The sequence below is a fragment of the Strigops habroptila genome, chromosome 3 (genome assembly GCF_004027225.2).
Source record: "Strigops habroptila isolate Jane chromosome 3, bStrHab1.2.pri, whole genome shotgun sequence".
Classification (NCBI taxonomy): domain Eukaryota; kingdom Metazoa; phylum Chordata; class Aves; order Psittaciformes; family Psittacidae; genus Strigops; species Strigops habroptila.
Window position 1 is genome coordinate 70,879,119 of NC_044279.2, and position 12,095 is coordinate 70,891,213.

The 12,095-nt window shown below is 39.4% G+C and overlaps 1 protein-coding gene across 5 annotated transcripts in view; it reads left to right on the forward strand.

The window, feature by feature from the left end:
* The window catches only part of TBXAS1 (thromboxane A synthase 1), a 233,624-nt gene that overhangs the window by 106,945 nt on the left and 114,584 nt on the right, over window positions 1-12,095 (forward strand). For all 5 annotated transcript variants that reach the window (XM_030478710.1, XM_030478708.1, XM_030478712.1 and 2 more), the window contains one exon: window positions 303-399. In XM_030478710.1, coding sequence (XP_030334570.1) covers window positions 303-399 — 97 coding nt within the window. The remainder of the gene's footprint in view (window positions 1-302; window positions 400-12,095) is intronic.

Consider the following 12,095-nt stretch of genomic DNA (forward strand, 5'->3'; position numbering starts at 1 on the left):
ACCACTTTGTACAGAATTCACAGTGAGCATAGAGTGTGTAAACCTTTACTTTAAAATGTTGGCTGAGTATTGATTAATCAGTAAAAGGTTTTAAGCTGTTTCCTTTAAATTCCAGGACCATGCATCTTAATTTAATAGTTGAGAGGGATGGGAAAAGGTACTGCTTTACCCAAGGGAATAGATTTTCTGAGATATCTGTTCATGGCAAGCATTTTCAAGCCAGAAGAGGTGTTTTAGGGAAGGAGATGGTTCTCTGGCAGTCATTATGTGCTATAATGACTCTCTGCTTTCTTTCTTTGTAGGTATTACATTGGTCGCCAGATGTTTGTGGTGGTCTCCACACCAGAGATGATCAAGCAAATCCTAGTGACAGACTTCAATAACTTCACCAACAGAACTGTAAGTAGATAAAAAGGTTGGCTTTGTGGATGGAGTTGGTAGTACTGCTAATTTTGAGCTCTGACCAGAAGTGACTTCAAGGGAGCTGGAAATAGAGATGGAAAAGTACAGCATGGTTCAATAAGACTTAAAGCTATATAAACTCAATATGTTCATTCAGTCAAAGACTCCTGCTACCAGGACATTCTGAGGATGAAAGAGAATGTCCTTAAAAGGGATGCACTGCCCTTGTGACTAAAGCGCCAGGTGGATGCTGAAGAGAGGGTTTAAATATACAGTTTTGCCACTGACCTATGAAATCCCAGGAAAATCACTTACTAGCTCTCTTTCTTAGTTCTCTTTCTGTAACATGGGGACAGTATTACTTGCTTTCACCCACCCATGGTCTCTTATGTGCTTTGAGACTTTCTGGGGCAGGAGCAGGCTGCCTGGGACAGGGATATGCCTCCCACAGCTAATGTATATTGCTTTGTCATACTTACCACTCAGAAAATAATAAATAACAAAGAATGAAGCTGGAGTTAGAAACAACTTATACATATGCCATTTATGTATTAAAAAGCTCTTTTTCAAGTACTGGTTACAACAAATAATGAGGGGGAATGGCCAGAGGGATAGTAAATATTTCCAGCAGTTCCTCAGCATTTTACAATGGAATACTGTCACTGTGACCACACGCTGCCTCAGTGCCATCCATTCCCTACTTCCTTCTGTCCCCTTTGTATGCTCAAACCTGCTCAAATAAACTCATGTATTTGAGAGGGTTGTTTGTGCCCCCAGGGAAAATTTAATCTCTGATCAGCTGTCTGTCTCCTCTGCCCCTCTGATCCTCTCTGCAACCAGTCAGTCTGTTTGCAGACTGCTTGTCTCCTTTGCTTGCTTCTTTTGGAGGTTCATCTTGTGACTACCTGTATCTTACTTAATAACCACTTGTACCAATTGTTCTCTGTTCTAACTCATATCTGAACGGAAGGATCCCAGTGTACAAGTGTTTTAGACTGAAGTTGTGTGTATGGCAAGGGTCTTTTCCCCATTTTCTTCATATCTGAAGGAATTTCCCACCCCTTCCCTTCTTCCACCCCCAAGAAGGAAGCCTATTTCTTTCTGTCTGTAACTTTCCCATGCTTTTCTCTTGTATATTTGATATGAGTAGATGTACCCACTATTCATAGCAGTAGCTGGTGCTCAAATAACACCTCCTTGAAATTACAGGGTATTCCTTTGAGGGTACATTCAGATATTTGTTCTTCTCTTAATTTTAGTCACCTTTGTCATTTGAAAGTATCTCTCTGTGCATTGCCACCCTTCTTAGTTGGCAAAATTTTTCTTCGTCAGGGCTTTATCTCCCTTTCTCGTGGTTGTACCCCCATCTGTCATGGTCTGCAATATTTGTGTTCCTCTCTAAAATTCAGGTGGGTCAGGTCACTATAGCCAGTCTCTCTCTCTCACCTTTTTCTTCTTCATTAGGGATCTGTTAAGTATAGCTGTTTGCGTAGGTTCATATCTTTCCCTTGTTACGTGACTGTCCCCTGACCATGTGTGGCTTTTCTGCACAACATCCTGCTCTATCGATGGGGCACAGACTGAGTGACATCCCTACCACTAACCAGAAAGTCCATGGCAGATGAGAAAATTTTACTCTCTTTAACAAAGTGAACAGTTTCCCCCCTGTGCACTGTTGCTATTTCTGGCTTGCTTAATGCCCATGAGTCTAATTCAAATGAAGTTGCTTCATCTTACGTGCTTTTATCTGCGTGTTTTATGGTCTTCTCACACAGCTGCAATCTTTGATCATTGTTATTTCTCACTTTCCACTTTGTTCCCCCTCTTCCAGCCATTGCTTTTCACTTACTGAAGATAAGGAGCCTTGTGGTTTTGGCTCCTTCCACATCTAAACTGGGGATCTTTTTCCCCTCTTGAAGGGGAAAAAGCTTCCCAATTGGAAACTGCTTCTCCTCATTAATTCTCAATCACATGCTTATTATTTAAACCTAAAGCTTTTTTTCTTATTTAGTTTACGAGTGTCAGTCTTTAAGGGCGAGAAGGATGGGAGAGGGGGTGAGACCACTGAATTTGAACAGGCCTTGGGAAAATTCGCTGTGCTTTTATTTTCCTCTCTGCCTCCCCAAATGCATTTCCAAAATCAAGATTTGTACTTCATCCACCAGAGGTGAAATGTGATTTATCTAACCCAGAATGCCACAAAGAGTGATTATTCACCACACTCTGTAGCAGTTGTAGAATCATACATTAACAAAGTGTCACTTGAGTTGCAGGACTAATTCTCAAAGCTAAGTGTTAGAAAAAGTTTCTATTCCATGTTTATTCTGCTGCTCTTTCAATTAGTCTTGAAATATGTCTATATTAGAGTAAGAGATGATAGGAAACTGAACTTGTGAAGGGTTGAAAACAGTGAATGTCCTGGATAGGCTAAAGTGGACAAGGTGATGATTCAGTGAACTTCAGGCTTTTATTAAAGCTGTCTTTAATGTGATGTCTTGCCTTTGAGTGCTTACAAGAATGACCTTAATCTGAGATTGTGTGCTTGCAGGCTGCTTGCTGAGAAGTCATCAGGAGGCCTTTATGGAATCAGGGTAGTTTTAATCTGCTGAGAGACCTCTTTTGGAGCCTTATGTACTGTCTCACATCCAGAGAGACCTGGACCACTTGTACATTTCTCACATTGAACCTACCTGCTCATTATATAGACAAAGTAGATTTTGCCTGTGGACAGAAGCCAAACTCCATGCAATAGTTTTTCCCTTTGGTATTATACATTTTGCATCTTTACTATTAATATCTTTTGAATATTGCTGTAAAAAGCCTTTTAGGTGCCTTTGCCCTCTTCTGTTGTTTCTGAGTTACTGATTAGTAATTCTTGTGACAGAAGTGTGTGGTGACTGCAGATCAAATCTGCATTAAGGTTGACTTCCTTTTAGAACAAGTAACTAAGTCTAGCATGCAGGGTGTTATTCCCCTGTAGGCATGGGGTGTATTTATTGTTAACTGTATAATCACAGGAAGGCAATAATGATATTCTACTTTCCCACTTAATTTTGAGTTGATTAATGTGAGCATTGTAGCCATTTGAAAACAAAAATTTCTACTGTAATGTACCTTCATACTTGAGGCATACAAAACCTTTTCCTTATGTTTTTAATTATAGTTGAAGAAGAAAGATGAAAATTAGCTTGTAGACCTTCTGCCAAAAAAACAAATTATGGAATTAATTTTAATTTAGATTAACCATAGAAACCTCAGCCAGCATTCTAGGCAGGACTGTGCTGCAGTAAATTGTACCTTTTTCTCACAACTATGTAAGTCATCTCTTGAATGGAAGTTTTCTTTTAAAAGCACTAAGACCACTTTTAGCTGCATTACTGTGTTGTGAGTGAGATAGATTTATGATGTTTGTTGCATTCTGCCAGGCAGGATAATGATACATAATCTGTTTCAGATTGTTTTTAATTTCTGCATTGAAAATTTGTTTTGAATTAGTACTTGAGAATCATTAAAGTGTACTTTTACAAATGTAGGAGCAGAATGTTAAGATGAAGCAATGTGAAAAGAGACATTGCCTGGTATGTAATTTAAATGATTCAGAAGTTGTAGGCCACAGTACTTGCTAAAAATATGAATCAGTGATCCCTATGGCAAAGGTGAGTACTGGCTAGTCAGGGTTTGCCAGGCTGCTGGAGTCAGTGCTCTGCCAGGCTTCAGGTGGCTATCACAAGCGGAAACTAGTAGCTGATCCAGACCAAATCCTTGAATCTGCATGCCAACCGGCTGGAGGAGAGTGACAGTTTAAACAGAAAAATCTACTCCAGTTCCAGGAGCTGTAAGAAAACGTTGTTTTCCCATCAGGAGCTTTGCTGCTACAGTGGAAAAATAGCAATGGATTAACAACGAATAATAATGAAGTGGTAAAAATAAGAACCAAAAAGTTGAATGGAAATTGATATAACATGTCAGTACAAACTCCTTGTATCCCTCTGGAAGGAAAAGTGAGTTGCCCAAGCCTGTTTTCTTTTTGTTTGTCTATCCTTCCCCTTCCTCCTCTCCTAGTTCATCCATGTGGGATATTATTCTTGTCACGTGTAGAATTTGCCTGTTACGCTAAGCTGTTTGCTTTATCTTTATTTTGATAAATTTGTAAAGCTTCAGGCCTACCTGTGGCATTAAATAATAAAATACAACCACCAAATAGGAAGGAGCCTCTTCTCTGCGTCTTGTTCAACTATGGTCCAGGACGGCTGACACCTCCCTGCATTGGCTGTTCTTTCTGGTCTCTTGCTAGGGGTCACAGTACCAGCAAGAAAAATGTCTATATCTTGCTCTATCAAAAGGTCTTTCAAAATTTAATACAAGATGCCCTCCAGAGGTCCTTTCCAACCACCTTCTAATTCTGTGAATTTTGGATCAGGCCCTCAGCCAGCGTAAATCAGCATACTTCCATTAACTTCAGATGACCCTATACCAACTGATAGCGATTATGTGTCTCCAGAGTGGGACTCGGATGCTCAACGGGCTTCAAACAGCTCAGTGTGGTGCCTCAGCAACTGACATACATGTGTGTATGTGGTTTTCGCCTTCGCAAGTAAATGGTTGCTGTGTGTCTTGGCCAAGGTCTTACTTGATGCCTTCTGCCTTGAGTATTAGACTACAGGCGTTGCCTATAAACAGCAGCCCTACTGGTGTGCTGTCTTTTGGTAAACAGTTGTAATTCAGTTGTGTATCCATAGTCTGATCCAGTTTATGGACTGGGCTGTTTCTTCAGTCCCACTCTCAAAAATATGTTTTCTGTTTTGAAGAATAAACCCACTAACATTTGTTTGAAGACATGTAATGTGAAAAATAGTTAAGGAGTGAAAAGCTGTGTACTGTTGTGAAAAGACGCATATATATCTTGACCCTGGTTTTTTGCTTTAGAAAGGTTTCTTTTCTTCAAATTAAACATCCTAGGATTATTTCCAGTTGTGTCAATGCCATCATCATCATCCTTTCATGTGAATTTCTTAGTTTATTTCCCAATTGTTGTAGTAAAGTATGATGAACTCAGTTTGTAAACGGAAGATGAGTGTGCTTTGTTGGAGTCTTACCTTCACATGGGTGCGTGGTTTGGAGTACTAGTAACACACAGTAGACAGCAGGTAAATCAGTATTTGGAAAATGATTCAAACGAGTAAGAAAACATGGTGAAGTGTATCATGAGATCTTAATTTTTCCACCCTTCAAAATGACTGTTCAGTGGGATGGTTTAGTACAAGAGTGATGTTCCAGTGCATGCTAATAATTTGATTGTGATGTTTACTTAAAAACACCAAGCTGGTTTTTTTTGGCAGCAGAGGGAAAGAATTTGCTCTAAATTTGTTCACTGCCTGTCTTTTTGGATATGTTTTTTCATTTGTCCATTCCTTCATCTGCTTTTGTCTTGTTTTTTGCTGGGTTCATACAGGACACGCAAGGTGACCAGCGTAATGCTTCTGGAGCCAACATGTCCCAGGATTAGTTGTTACACCTGCATGTGTGCATGCATGCATATTTGTGTATATTTTTGGATGCATACAGATGCACACATATTGATTTGGGGTCTCTTTGTGGTTTGAGGAGATGCTGAATCTCTGATCCTCACTAGAGCCTTGCAGATGTCAATTGTGCCATGTCTTATTATGGAAATCACAAAATGTGCCTCTTTGTACATGCTGCCACATGTACAATAAGGCTCAGTCTCATTGAGCTGAGAATATTCAGTGCTTCCAAAGATCATTCTGTGCCTTAAGAGGATAAGTGAAAAGGTGTCCAAGCAGTGAATTTGTTAAGGTTTACTTTTTTGCCTACCAGTTTTCTACAGCTGCTAGATCATAGTTGGTTTGAAATCTTGGCTGGTAGAGCAACACTATAGAAAGGGAATTATGCTAGCAGGGAATGCATTTAGCTGTACAGCATTTAACTGTTTAATATTAAATTGTTTAACCCCATATTTCTGGGTGCTATTGTGTAGCCAATGAACCCAGATGCCTGAGTGATTCTACAGTGCCAGTCCCTGACAGGGAGCAGAGGAAGGGCTCTTATCCTTGTTCTGACCTGATGGTTTTCACTGGGCTGTGCTGGAGCAGGAGCTCCTAGGCTCGAAATTCATAATGATGTATCTGCTTTCTTTCCCCAGTGTGCCTCCATGGCTGTCTTCTAGACATGCTAAGATACCTTGCTAGCTTGGTCACTATATATATAACTATTTTGCTGCCTTCTTTACCTGGTAAAATAGCTTTTAATTCTGGATTTCTTTTTCCTTTCCTTTTTTTGCTTTCAGAGCTTGCTGGTTAATTTTTCTGAGCAATTAAATCCAGTTTTGTTTAAATGTTTTAAAATATTGGTGCATATGCTTGCAATAGACACTTTAAAATTAAAAAAATATTGAGAACCATTTCTTTCAGACGGTGTATGTCTTTTCATGTATGCACAAGAAATTGCCCCTTATTCCCCATATGCTGTAGCTAATAGCACAAAACTAATGTTGTCAGATGATCACTGCTATTGACTGTAAAATTAATCAGACTTTGGATTCAGTTAGCCTTAAAGAAAGACTTGACATATTAGTACACCGTGTACTGGGAACCACCTGATCCTCTGAATCCCAGTGAAATCAAGTCTGCTTTTGTGATTAGGGCTCTAGGTTGGGCTTTGGGAGCTCTGATTTCAGTTTTTGGCTTTGCTACAGAATTCTTGTGTTCACAAGGGCAAATCATTTAGGAAGTGCTTTGTCACCTTAACAAATGTAAAGAGTGTGTTGGGAATTTCCAGCTGAACATTATCATTAGTGAGTGTTAGTGCTTCAGAACTGATGGCAAAGGGTTTGGGGTTTGGTTTATCTGTTAATTCAAATAGTTGTGGTGGGAGTGTTTTTTTGTTTGTTCTTGAAACAAACTTCAGAAATGTAGAGGAAAATGTTTTATCGAAAATCTCTTTTTGTTTGGTTTGGTTTTTTGGTTGGTTTTTTCCCCCTTTTAAGTAACTTTGTATTTTGAAGTATTTAACAAAACCTAAAGTAGTAAAGTTAATATTAACAAATTCGAATGACTGTATTTTGAGGATTATCTTCTCTCAAGTTTGTAATTTTTATTTTTAATTCTAATTCAGAACAGGAAACAAAGTGATATCTCTGTCCAGCAAAGTGGGAAGCTGATTTGTACTTACGTTGAACATGGCATGTGCCTCTGCTGACTTCTAATAATAAAAAGATGTTAGCATTTACTTATTTCTATGCATATCCTTATGCCTCATTTATTTCAGTGGGCCATGAGTGTATTTACCTAGGTATGCTTATTAATAGTCTGTGCAGAATGAGGACGTTCCCTTAAATAGGAGTCTTTGGTTTTCTGTGCGTTCCATGGTAAAGAGGATGAACATGGTTTCTTCTCACACGTACTATTCTTTAAGTATGTGATAAAGACTTCTAAAAGTTTAGGAATATATCAATCACAACAGTTTGGAGTGCCACAGAATGGCTGACAAGCAATCAATCTGCAAACGCTGACTGTAGTTAAGTCCAATTAGTTTGAGGATGGTCTGGTTGACTGGCTTGGAAAGACCTTCTGTCAAAGAGAACTGCTAGCTGACACTATATTTCCTTTGCACAGTTCTTTAGATGGTTTGTTGTTTGAGGAAAGTTTTCGGTGGTGGTGTGGCGGGAGGAAGCTCTCCTGCCAGAGGTCATAATTTTCCCAGCAATGGTGGTCAGACCATAGCTGGGCTTGGAGAAAGCCACATTTTTTGAGAGGCTGCTATTTTACTGGCTAATATGTTGTTGTCTGGGTAGGTCATGTGCGTTTATTTGCTGACGATTTATGGATCTCTAATTGAGTAAGGAAACACTAATATTTGTCATGTTTCCACGTAAGATAGCAAATAAAACCAGCTGATACCTCTTGTATGAAGGACTAGCAGTGATGGTGCAAACAGGTGGGTTACACACAGGTGGAATACAAAATAGAAACTTTCCACTTTCTCCAGACATGGGTTGTCTGTTTTCAGATGCTATGGGCCATAAACCATGGCAATATAAAAGCAATGAAATTGACAGTGAGGAGGCTAAAAGACTTAAAAACAAGTTTTCTCTTTCCTTGCCCCCCATCAAGACATGATGAATCAGTAGGTTCAGGCCATAGCTGATGCTGAGATGCACAGTCATCTTATCTTTGAGGGGATTTATTGTGAAGTAGGTTATTTTTCAGCATGGGTCTAAGCATTTGATTCTATCCCTAGGTCTTTCTTTGGTTCATTAATGGGCTGCAGTGCTGCCATCACCATGGTATCCTGCTACCTCTTCCCCTGTGAAGACTGCAAAACTGCATGTTGATGAAATTTACATTTTTAATTCTCCACTCTCCACGCCTATACATATAAAAAGGGTTTGCAAAACCATGGGGGAACGCAAACACAAGGACAATCTGGTACTGAGAAAGGACTAGGGTTACTGTGTTGTCTTGTTCATTTTTAGTGCTTTCTTTATGCTATTATGCTGCAGCCACCATTGGTTCAATACCTGCTCCTAGGTAGACACCAGAACACCAGATGGATTACATACTTTACAGCACTAATGACAGTGGCTGATAATGTGTGCAAATCTCCCTTTCACTGCTTGTTCAAGGCAGTTAAGAAATACTGAATACAGCTGTACATAATTACGCTTCTTTAGAAACTAAATCAGCCTGTGAAATTTCTGTTCCTGGAAAATGGTCAAAATTAGTCAATAAAAAAACCCAAACAAAACAAACAAACAACAAAACCCTAAACCCTTTGCATGTACGTAGTTAATGGTATATTGTGACATTCTGTTTCTTAGATGCAAGGCTTCCCTGCCAACTCTATTGAGACTTAAGGGGGGGGAGGGGGACGGCTTCCTAATGAAACTACAAAAAGGTGGTTTTGCTGCAGGTGTAGGAGGATGCTGATTTGACAATACTCTGTGTGTATGCACTTGTTTATGTCAGGAGGATTTCGTGTAGAACTAAGAATATATGTGTCTTAGTATGTTGCATATATGTGAAGGGACATTCCCTCTATCTACCCACTCTGTTTCTTTCACATGCTTCTTTGAGTTACTGTAAGATCAACTTTGAAATTATCTTTTTTTGGCTTGTTTATCTTCACTTTTTTTTTTTATTTATTCTAGCTTTCTGCAAAATTTCCTTTTCTAAACAACTGAAGAAAACAAGATGAGAGTTTTATTAGGTTTTGCCTTCCCTTCCCCCAGTTTTTCTCCTGCTGAAACTTGCCAATCACTTTTAAAGCCTACATTGGGCTTTTCTGCAGTGCAGAAGATATCATTAAGGCTTTAAACCCACTAATGAGGGAAATGTGCGCTGCTTGAAGGCTCCTGCAATATTAACTACATCCAATTATGTTAGGTAAACGTATGAGTATAGTCAAAACAGGATGAAAGCATATCTTTCTATTCAGGCCAAAAGCAGGCTTCTGAGCCAATCTTTCATCAAACTTACATTGGCTATTTATTTACTGGTTTTGCAGCAGGTTGGTTTTTTTTTTTAATACTGCATGGCTGAAGACAAACAACACTTATAGCCAGGAAAGGACTATCTACTCCCAGGGCTGTGTTCCTTATTTAAAGAACACGTTTTGTTGCTGGATAAAACATGGAAAATCTGAAGGCTGATAAATACTTTTTCCTGTTTAAATATAGTATTGCTTCCTTATCTAATCCTGCCCGTAGCTGACTGTGTTATAAGTAGGTGATACATGTGGAGTGGAGATGCAGGTCATGCTGGTTTTGCTGGTCCTGACCTTTGATTTCTGTTGATTTGTTGTTTTCTAAAGGAAAGATCAACTTATGCTACTTCTTTGGGCATATGCAGTGGGGATATTTTTTTCTGAAGCTTTTAGTCTAATAACATGGGGTTTTGACAGTCCGTCATTTCTGACTTCTGAAACTGTTATTTGTCAGTAGGAGATTGGTTCTTTTGTTTACAGTTTTCTCCCTTTTCCCTGTTCTTGACATAGAGTGTCATGTCTTTTGATTCCTGCCTTTCCCAGTTTGCTTTTGTTAGGAGAAGAGTAATTAGTTTGTCACTTGTTCCAGAATTGATATAGGCTCAGATCACAACTTTCAAGTTGGCCTTTTTACATACTTGAGCAATCGGAGTTCAGACCCAGTACTTGGCTTTGTTTTCATGGCTTTATACACATTCAGAAATAACTTACCTGCACATGAACAAAAAGTCTTTTTGAAGCATCTGATGATAGAGGAACCCATTCAGGACTATACAAATGATGTTTCACGGCACAGAGGAGTGATTTACATGTACCTACCTAGAAGCCTAGAAGTTTAGCACTGAGCATTGGAGCAGATGTGACATGTAGTTTGAATGGTTATCCTATATCATGCCTAAGATCTGTGTAGCCTAGCTGACCATCCTCTTTCAAAGGTGGCCAGCAGCAGAAATCGAAAGAGTAGCATAATAGCAAGCCTCTGCTCTTCATTTTAAATCTTTTAGAAGTAGTAAAGTAGTATTGTCATCTCAAAACTAGTGGCAATAATTCTCTCTTTAGTTATTCATTCAGGTAGCTTAATCCATTTACCTGCCTTTATGTTTATATTTGAACTCAAACATACGAAAGGTTTGGGAATATTTTTGGTTGGGTACTTTTTGGGGTGTTTTTTTGTTGGGTTTTTTTGTGTTTTTTTTTTTAATATATATAATGGGACTATTCTTATCTAGCATGATGCTGACAGCTTTTTGTTAAGATGTCTTAGCTGGACTTGCCATTGCTACAGCAAGGCCTACAAAATGGATCATGTGAGCATTCCTCATCTGGTTCAGCTCAGAAGCTAATCTATCTTAGTTTATGTATCAATGCAGACTTTTTCAAAACTATGCAGGCTGACTTGGCACTGAAGCAGACGATGAGTGCTCACAAGTGCTCTCCACCAGCTCCATTTCAATGGTGGTAATCTACAATAGATGGGGGGTGGTGAACAGCTGATGGGGTAGTAGCATCTTAAATTGATGCAGCTGGTTTTGTAGTGGTTCTCTGACCAGAGCGTGGAAAGTTCTCCTCTGATCTTTACCAAATCACCTAGCTATTAACTCCAGTAAAATTTATACCATCCTGGTTTTTTGCTTGCGATGGTACACTATGTAATGTTCGTTCTGCAAGAGTAAAACCTCCATGGGAAAGGATGTTTAGAGACGGTGTGCTCCTTACCACTGACAGTGTGTTCCAGCATAAATCTTATGGATCATAAGTGAAAAATGAATCGGTAGGTCTCATTTTTAGTCTCTAGTGAAAATTCTTCTTTGTTTATATAGCAACCACATATCTTGGCACCATTTGTTGTAAATAGTTGATAGCAGATAGTTGGCTGGTCTGAGCCTTAGGAAGGGAACATCCTGCAGTGTGTTTTGCAGGTGCTGGGGAAGCACTGCACTGTGCACAGTGCTTCTGACCAAGACTGAGAAAACTTGCAGAGCACTTGCCAGTGCTTCTGACTTTTCCTCAGTGTTAACTTCATGACACTTCAAGAACGGTAAAATTCAAGTCTTAACTCCCAGCTCTCCAGTGTAACGAGTGCTTCCTGCTTTGAGCACACATGGCCACTGCTTGTTTTCATGTTGATTCACCTGTTTCTGAAGGCTTGGTAATGGCTAGAGGAAGCTCCATTCAGCCCCCCAGACACA